Here is a 10,235-nt window from a genome sequence, read left to right on the forward strand (position 1 = left end):
TACTGCCTGTGTGGTGGTACTTGACTGTGTGGTGGTACTGACTGTGTGGTGGTACTGACTGTGTGGTGGTACTGCCTGTGGTGGTACTGACGTGGTGGTACTGACTGTGGTGGTACTGACTGTGTGGTGGTACTGCCTGTGTGGTGGTACTGACTGTGGTGGTACTGACTGTGGTGGTACTGACTGTGTGTGGTACTGCCTGTGTGGTGGTACTGACTGTGTGGTGGTACTGACTGTGTGGTGGTACTGCCTGTGTGGTGGTACTGACTGTGGTGACTTGTGTGACTGTGGTACTGCCTGTGTGGTGGTACTGACTGTGTGATGGTACTGACTGTGTGGTGGTACTGACTGTGGTAAAATGGACTGTGGTGGTACTGACTGTGGTGATACTGACTGTGTGTGTGGTGGTACTGACTGTGTGGTGTGTGGTGGTACTGACTGTGGTGGTACTGACTGTGTGGTGGTACTGACTGTGTGGTGGTACTGACTGTGGTGGTATTGATTAGATTAGATAAAATAAGTTTGTAATGTTAGGTTAGACTAGTTAGCTAATCTCCTCTCCCCCTCCCCTCCTCCTCCCCCTCCTCTCTTCTTTCTCTCCTCCTCTTCCCCCTTCCTCTTCTTCTCTCCTCTCCTCTTCTTCCTTCCCTCCCTCCCAGAATGTCAACAAACGTACAAAGAACCAGTGTGGTAGGTAACTCACAGTAACATCTTTCACAACATGACACTTTTCATATCTTGGTTAATAGAAACGACGGACATTCTATTCAGCTCTCTTACAGTGATGTGGGGGAAGGTGGGATGAATTTATAAACACGTGAAATATGCTAAGTGACTGTGAAGCTGTAATCCTAATAATAACAACAATAACAATAACAACATCAAGGGTAATAGTAATATATTGTGGCCAGGTGGACGATAAGGTTATAACCCAGGTGAGTAACATTTATTCATGGTTATACAGCAAAAATTTTATTCCTGCGATTATCATGTGTGTGTATCCGGCACTGAAAGGGATGGGGGATATTAAATTCACCTGTTTCATCTGAGTGTTTGTCTTTTAGTGTATAAGTATCAATGGAATTATGACATTCTAATTAGAGGTAACTGGTTAATGATGTCACAAGTCTTAACAGCCCCCCCCCCTCCTCCCTTCAATCTATCCTAGCCATGATGATTTTGGGGCCTAGTCCAATGATGCCCCAGTCTTAATATAGCCTTACACTACCACACACTCTACCTACCACACTACCACACACTCTGTCTACCACACTACCACACACTCTACTACCACACACTCTACCTACCACACTACCACACACTCTACCTAACCTAACCAATATCTTCCTTTCAGACATCATCTACCGACAGTCTCTCCAGGTAGATGGGATGAAGGTCGACCTTGAGATTATCGACATCTCCTCCAGGCCGGTAAGAAAATTGTGTGGGTGTGGGTGGGTGTGTGTGTGGGTGTGGGTGGGTGGGGGTGTGTGTGTGGGTGTGTGTGGGTGGGTGGGTGTGTGTGTGTGTGTGTGTGTGTGTGTGTGTGTGTGTGTGTGTGTGTGTGTGTGTGTGTGTGTGTGTGTTCTACTTATCCTTTGATCTCTCTTCATGTCCCTTTGTTTATATGTATTATTAAACCACATTTATACGTCATTCTTCTCATCTTCTCATGACGTCATTCTCCTCATCTTCTCATTACGTCATTCTCCTCATCTTCTCATTACGTCATTCTCCTCATCTTCTCATTACGTCATTCTCCTCATCTTCTCATTACGTCATTCTCCTCAGCTTTGGTTTACGTCGTTGTGTTTTCCGTCCAGTTAGTGATCTTTTCATAGCTTTAAGTCTTTATAACTCACCATTGTTTATATACCAAGTTAATATTGCTTCTATATGAGTTATTAAATCTATTAGGGATTATTACTCTATAATCTAGTATTTATATTCACTAATTAATATACATACAAAAACACGTTAACATTACTATGGGTCGTGACTTATTATAATGTGTCCTCAGCTCCTAACAATATAAACTACACATAATACACACACATACTTCCAGCGAGTACCTGTAGAAATAGTGAAGATACATACAGTAGTACACATATGTATCCCCCAGAGGGTTGGTTCCAATATCATGAGACATAGTAACACATCGGTATCCCCACAGGGCGATAATACGCTGCCGACGTTGGAGATATGTCAATGTGACTGTTACCTGGTGGTGTACAGTGTGGCCGAGAGACACACCTTCCTCACGGCTAATCAGCTACTTCATGCTATCTTCAAGCTCCGTCCACACCTGCCTCGTCCACCAATTACCTTACTGGGAAACAAACAAGATCTAGAGCATTCGCGACAGGTAGTAATTATTGATTTAGTTTTTTTGACTATTGAATAATACTTTATATTGATAAATTTAACAGGTACCTCCACACACACCCACTATACTGTGACGTGAGAATGAAAGCAGTTCGATAGCGTAATTGTGTTTGTTGTTGACATAATTATGACGTCACTACACTTGGGAAGAACGTATAATTGGTGATTATTTTCCTCCCATTAGCAAATTATAATGATTGACAAAAATTATCTATTAATTATCATGTGTTCCTGTGACCTATAAAGAATTTTTCACACCATTGTCTTTTATAGTTATTTTTTCGTTGACTGTTGTAATTTTTTATAAAGTGTTTAATTGGCACCTATTATGGACCACTTGTATTATAATTTCTTAACATATTGCATAATTGAAACGCTTTCGTGTGTGTGTGTGTGTGTGTGTGTGTGTGTGTGTGTGTGTGTGTGTGTGTGTGTGTGTGTGTGTGTGTGATGTCTTTATTATCAGAACCTTTGAAAGAGAGAGACAAACAGACACAGAGAGAGAGAGTTATACAAACTTTTGCTTAATTTTGAATCACTGAAGACTCTCTGGGGGTTGACGAACTTCCCAGCGGAACAACCAGTGAAGGTGTGACGTAATAACTAAAATTTTATAGCTAAAATCATTTGCTCGATAGATTCCAAACAAGCCCGCCTCTCTCTTTCTCTGTCTGCTCCATTACGCAACAGCCATAACACCACGATAACTACACCCCCCCCCCACCACTCCTCACCCGCGTCTGTTGCCATCACCTGTTATTTACTCACCCACCCATGATTCTTGCATCAGTCTTCCACTCCCAATCGCTCTTACCATCGTGGCTCTTTATGGCCACCAGGAACCTATTACTGTGAGATTAAACGTTTGTGGAGTCAGTAGTAAATGGGAATGGTTCGATCGAGATATAAACACCGTGTGTGTGTGTGTGTGTGTGTGTGTGTGTGTGTGTGTGTGTGTGTGTGTGTGTGTGTGTGTGATCCAGGTATTATTATAACACACACACACACACTATGGTCTTCGCATGTAAGCAGCGGTCAAAGGCATATACAACACATTCCTCCTGTGTTTACTGTCAAGTCGCCAGCCCTCACTTCACCTCTGATGGTTTGAAGGCATTAATCAGGCACCGTAGCGTAGTAATAGTTCATCTGCCCGCCGAACACCGCAGCACCAGCCACTAAACGCCCGCCGCCCGGAAAAAAAACCAGCACACGGCAACAAGCAAGCATCCATTACTTCCAACATTACCCACGGTGATCACTCCCTTTCGCCCTGACATCTTTTTACATCTCACCTCTACCCCCTTCTCCCTCACTTCTACCCCCTCCTCCTCACTCACCCCTCCCCCCTTCTCTCCTCCTTCTAACCCCTCCTCCCTCACCTCTACCCCTCTCCCTCCTCCTCCCTCCTACCCCTCCTCCCTCACCTCTACCCCCTCCTCCCTCACCTCTACCCCCTCCTCCCTCACCTCTACCCCCTCCTCCCTCACCTCTACCCCTGATAGCGGAGACGATGTGTGAGATTGTGAAGACTCTACTGACAGGGAGGTGTCAGCTAGCAGGGCCGTCATTATCTTCACCCAGGAGGCAGTCGACCGAGCTCCTCCGCCAATACCGCCATGCAAAACCAGGACTCTTTGACTGGTGCAGCGGTGCGGAATGATTGAACGAGGAGGCAGTGAGTGAGTGAGTGAGTGAGTGACTCATCAACTGCCTGTAGAGCCTCGCCTATCATCGCCATGCTAAATGGTTGGGAAGAGCTGCCTCGCGTTGATGGTGTGAGTAGCGGCGCCTGTTGTGTGTGTAAGTGAGGGTGGGAATAGTGTGAGGGGAGATGGAGAAGTAGGTGGAAAGATGAGGGAAGTCTCAGGTTGTTGTGAGGGGAAGAAAAAAGGGAGGAGGTGGAATGACGATTGACTTAACAATGGGTAGAAATAACAAGGCTCTGGACTTTTTAAGAATAATTAGGACTTAAATAACATTAAACTAGGACACTCTTGGACTTAATACTCATACACTTAACTAGATTACTATTTCACTTAATGTATTATCATTGGACTTGGCTATTAATGGGCGTAAATGTATTTGACACAGGAACCTAATAGCAGAGTTTGATCTCATTATAGGATGTGGTTATGCTATGTGTGATTCGTTGTCTTCAGAATGTTGATATTGAAATGTGGCGTGTGTGTGCCGTAGAGTTTGGTTAAAACTCTCTCTCTCTCTGTTTTACAATTACACTCACACGCAAGGAGACTCGATCACACACACACACACACACACACACTCTCGTTAACAGTGATTGGCCCAAATATGTAATGAACCATGCATCACAATTATGACGTCACATGCATTACGTAACATGATTGGCTGACCTTCTAGCCGAGGATGATTGTGGCCATTGAGCCTACAGTTGACCTTCGTTGTTGTCACTACGTTGGTAGTTAGTAAATACATAAGGAGGGGGGGCGGTCATCACACGTTACTGACCTAAAATAGCTTTGAAGTGACCTAGTGACCTTTTTTGACGCCTAATTACATTTAGTGACTAAATTTTCGGTTACACCATAAGAGAGAGAGAGAGAGAGAGAGAGAGAGAGAGAGAGAGAGAGAGAGAGAGGACATGTTCAACGAATTTTTCCCTCAATCTTCAAAACCTGTCGTTATCAGCGCTCTTTAAAGCCGACCAATAAAATAGCATACACGGGATTTTCTCAATGTAGCTTAGAGCCTGCGACCTTTACCTAGCGGGCTGATGTTGACAGGAGCCGGTAAGATACTCCTTTTCCCTCCCTCCCACCTCTCCCTCTTCCCCTCTCCGTTTCTCTCTCCCTCCCTCCCTCCCTCTTCCTCTAGCTGGTAAGACACTCCTTTCCCTTCTACCTCTCTCTTTCCCTCTCACCCCTCTCCCTCTGCCTGTTTCCCTTCCTCCTCTCTCTCTCACCCCTCTCCCTGTTTCCTCCCCACTCTCTCTTTCCTTCCCAACTCTCCCTCTCTCGGTAAACGGCTTAATACTACAACAGTGAATATCCAAGCGTCTTTATTGACTTCGCTCATCAATTTGTTCCACTATTACTTTGACGTTTGTTCTTTGTTGTGTTGTGTTCTCTCCATTATCATTTCCTCCCTTGCCTGATGTTCCTCTTTCCCCTTCATCCTTCCCGTACGTTAATGAGAGCGAAGGAGAGATGATATATATATACATAAATAGATTCGATATGATTTTATTAACTAATTTTTACTCATATGTTACGTCGACTCTTCCATGCTGTGGTTATTAGGGTCATAGGTCATACTTTTGAATGTCGGTGCCACTAACCACACCTGTGATTACTGGTGCCACTGATTACACCTATAAGTACTAGTGCCACTAAACTTACCTCCCCCCGTAGGTCACACCGGAGGAGGGGCAAACTACCTCGAGTGTCTTCGGCTGTGCCTTCGCCGAGGTGTCTGTGGCGGAGACGAGCGAGGATATCGTCCCTATCTTCAGCTCTCTCATCAGGAGGGCCAGAACCACCAGCTGTCTCTGTCCACGCTTCCCATCCCTCCTACTTGAGCCTGCCGTGTGCTCCTCCTCCTGCCAACACACCTTCTTCGTGGGCAGTTACTCCTGTAGGCGCTGTGGCTGCCCAGGAAGCCCTCACAGCAAAAGCGCTTCCAAAGGTAGAAATATGAGTCCACCTTCACGTAGTGTATCTGAAGGAAACGGAAAAATTCTTCATCAGAGTGTTAGTGGAGAGACCAGTGTAGTCAAGAGGCAAGACAGCGAGAGAACAAATAAAAGAGTTAGTCGCGGTAACATTAAAAAGTTGGCTGTTCGATCAAACAGCTCACCACTACACGGCTCCCAAAATATATCTAAAGTTAAGGACAAACCACAAAGACAGTCATCAACTCCCTCAGCGTCGAGGACTGTGGCAGACAACACTGGCCAACACTCGCCGAGACAAGTTAAACAGGAAACTGAAAAGGAGACCATATTGAAATCTTCCGAGTCAGCAGCTCCTGTACACGCGCCTCTGTCAAGGTCTTTAAGTTCTCCTGAAGCTTGGAGTGAGAGTCGGTCCTGTGACGAAGACTCTCCTCCTAAGCCAAAGACTGATCCTGTAAAAGAATCTAAGAGGGAGAAATTTTTCGCCTCTCTGAAGGGACAAGAGTCCAGTCTTTCGCTGCTCTCAAGAGGGAGGTCGTTTATCCTGGATAGTAAAAGATCCGAGACAAATCCTGAATGTTCTTGTCGGACTCGCACCAGATCCTTCAAGAGCAGCGGTAAGGTAGAGATAGTCAACATTAAGAAACCCGAGACTAAACTGTGCAGTAAAGACGAACATCATAAACCAGAAGCTGGTGTTGGAGCTTCACTTCAACAAGATAAATGGTCATCAAAATTTTCTGGAGCAAGATTATCCAAAAAGGACTTTAACAATACTCAACCAAGCATTCTGGAGGAAAACCAAACCCAGTCGTCCTCTCTCTCTCTGTCTGGGGCGTGGAGGACCCCGCGCTCACCAAAGAGATTTCCATTGGATCCTCTGGAGGCCGGGACAGTTGACGATGATTGTCCTTCCCCTACGAGTGGTCGTCAGAGAAAGTTCTCCGTCTTTGGCGTAGGAAGGGCACTGGGGAACTTCCTCTCTAAGGGCTCATTGCCAGATCTGCCTCGAGCTACTGCCAACATCTGTGACAAGTTCGGTTCCCTTAAACGGACGATCAAGAAGAGGTCGGTGTGAGAGTGTGTCTGTCGAGGGGCCTCGGACTTTATCCTCAGGGCGCGGTGTTGAGTCATGCACACGCCTCCGCCTAACACTGCCTCTCTCTGTGATATGTTGTAAATATTGTAACTTACTCGTCTCTCCTGAACATAGAATCTCTTGTAAAGTTCTTTTCGGTGGAGGCGACCCAAAAAATATTTATGAGTGCAAAGTAATTGAATTCTTAGACATTACGACTGATATTATAAGTAACTATATGAACCTTATACAGAGGTTGGTTATGCTACTGTGTACATTGTATAAGTAATGATAACGTCTATTGTTTTATATCAAATGTCTGTTTAGTATGTTATAGTTATTTATCTATTTTTATGGTCAAATAGGACATTACTGATACAGTCTGAGATGAATAAAGATAACAAGGAGGATTATCTTATTATCTTGACTTAAACCTCCTTAAACACACAGCAGCCACACCGCCTGAAGGCCGAGCAGAAGGTAATAAAAACATTACACTTATTTCTCCGGAACTTAAGTGGTTCCTGATGCTTAGGTTAGGTTAGTTTAGGTTAGATTCCCTCGGTGAGTTAGGTTAAGTCAGGTTCAGGTTAGCTTTTGGCATACTTGACCGTGGCCAGAGTGCAAGTAGACATACACACGCTTCCTGTTCACCATTTCCTGACCTTCATCAAGGACGAATATCTTACCTCATGATCAGGCAGATGTATGAGGGACTCGTGTAGGAGTTCAAAGGCAGAGACGGAATCAAAATACCTTCTTGATCGACTCTGATTCCCCTTCCTCCCCTCCACCCCCCCTCCCTCCACCCCCTCCCCCTCCCTCAACAATCAATGGTAAAGAAGAAAGTGGGGAGATAGAGGGAATTATTGCAGTTACCTATAACAAGCTTACTGGAATGGGTCAAACGAGCGTCGTGTGTATGTGAGTGTGTGTCTGTTATGTATGTGTGTATATGTGCGTGTGTGTGTTGATCTTGGTAGCCACGTGCACACCTTATAGTGATGATGTATCCACAGGTGAAGCACGATTACTGTTTTTTCTATGAAGGAGGATAACAGATGGTGTGGCGCCTTACAGCAGATGTCCTCAACTTGGCGGCTCGGGAACAGGTTAGGTTAAATTAAGGTAGGTCAGGTGAAATATTAAATGGGAGAAAGAAGAAAGATACGGATAAGGAAGAATGGATTACACTCATAAGAGAAATAAGATAGAAAGAAAATGATACCGATTCCAAATGTCATAATAAATAAATAAACGACTTCCCTAAAATATGTTGTAATTTGTCTTTGCTTTTGTTACTGACAACGAAGGTAGTCTTTTTGTTATTGTTGCTGTTGTTGTTGTTTTAGGTGCTTCACAGTGACCAGGGATGACTGAACCTGTGGAAGATGCTGAATGGAAAGTAAAAGTAACATGAAAAAAAATGACATACGAATTGAACGTAAAAATATATATATATAAATTGAAAACTAACAAAAATAAAGTAAAAAGAATAACATGAAAAAGGAGGAATTAACAAGAGTAATATTCCGTAATGAGAAGAAGAATTATGTATACAAAAAGAAAATAAGTAAAAATAAATATTGAAAAAGATACAATAATTACAAAAGATACAAAATAAAAAAAAATATGAATAAGGGGAAAATACAAGACAAAAACATATAAATAAACAATATATACAAAAGGTTACAAAGAAAATTATACATAGATTATCGACTTTTCGGGAAAGTAGATTATCGACTTTTGGGGGAAGTAGATTTTCGAATTTTGGGGGAAATATTACCTAATTTTCCGAAGTAGATTATCATAGAAAACGGGAAATTTGTATCATAAAAAATGGGAAATATCTACTTTCCGGGAAAGTTGGTTATCTACTTTCCCGAAAAGTAGATAGATTTTCTACTTTTCGGTAAAATAGATTATCGACTTTTCGGGGAAGTAGAATATCGATTTTTTGTGAAATATTACCTAATTTTGAGAAGTAGATTATCATAGAAAACGGGAAATTTGTATCATAGAAAATGGGAAATATCTACTTTCCGGGAAAGTTGGTTATCTACTTTCCCGATAAGTAGATTTTTCTACTTTTCGGTAAAGTAGATTATCGACTCTTCGGGGAAGTAGAATATCGATTTTTTTTGAAATATTACTTAATTTTGCGAAGTAGATTATCATAGAAAACGGGAAATTTGTATCATAGAAAATGGGAAATATCTACTTTCCGGGAAAGTTGGTTATCTACTTTCCCGAAAAGTAGATTTTTCTACTTTTCGGTAAAGTAGATTATCGACTTTTCGGGGAAGTAAATTATCGATTTTTTGTGAAATATTACTTAATTTTGCGAAGTAGATTATCATAGAAAACGGGAAATTTGTATCATAGAAAATGGGAAATATCTATAGTTGGTTATCCGAGGATGGTCGGTTCTTTTTAAGGAAGTAGTATTATCGACTTTTCGGGAAGTAGATTTTCGAATTTGAAATATTACCCTTTTGGAAGTAGTTATCATAGAAAACAGGAAATTTGTATCATAAAAATGGGAAATATCTGCTTTTTTCCGGAAAGTTGGTTATCTTTCCCGAAGTAGATAGATTTTCTTAGTTATCTACTTCCCTGAAAAGTAGATAGATTCACTTTTCGGCAAAATAGATTATCGACTTTCGGGAAGTAGATTTCGAATTTTGAAATATTACCTAATTTTGCAAGTAGATTATCATAGAAAACGGAAATTTGTATCACAAAAATGGGAAATATCTACTTTCCGGGAAGTTGGTTAGATCACAAATTTGCCGAAAATAGATTATCATAGAAAACGGAAATTTGTATCATAAAATGGGAAATATCTACTTTCCGGGAAAGTTGGTTAGATAACCAACTTTCCCGAAATAGATTATCATAGAAAACGGAAATTTGTATCAAAAAAATGGAAATATCTACTTCCCGAAAATAGATTATCATAGAAAACGGGAAATTTGTATCAAAAAATGGGAAATATCTACTTTCCGGGAAAGTTGGTTAGATAACCAACTTTCCCGAATATAGATTATCATAGAAAACGAAATTTGTATCATAAAAATGGGAAATATCTACTTTCCGGGAAAGTTGGTTATCTAC

General features: G+C 42.1%; 1 protein-coding gene across 2 annotated transcripts in view; it reads left to right on the plus strand.

Annotated features, from left to right (window-relative positions):
• Positions 1–7,532, plus strand: part of LOC121861397 — a 19,173-nt gene extending 11,641 nt beyond the window's left edge. For both annotated transcript variants that reach the window (XM_042359072.1, XM_042359071.1), the window contains 3 exons: positions 1,355–1,431; positions 2,174–2,365; positions 5,778–7,532. In XM_042359072.1, the coding sequence (XP_042215006.1) occupies positions 1,355–1,431; positions 2,174–2,365; positions 5,778–7,118 (1,610 nt within the window). In that variant the 3' untranslated portion in view covers positions 7,119–7,532. The remainder of the gene's footprint in view (positions 1–1,354; positions 1,432–2,173; positions 2,366–5,777) is intronic.
• The last annotated feature ends 2,703 nt before the right edge of the window (positions 7,533–10,235 follow it).

Source organism: Homarus americanus, unplaced genomic scaffold, assembly GCF_018991925.1.
Source record: "Homarus americanus isolate GMGI-L3 unplaced genomic scaffold, GMGI_Hamer_2.0 scaffold24260, whole genome shotgun sequence".
NCBI lineage: Eukaryota > Metazoa > Arthropoda > Malacostraca > Decapoda > Nephropidae > Homarus > Homarus americanus.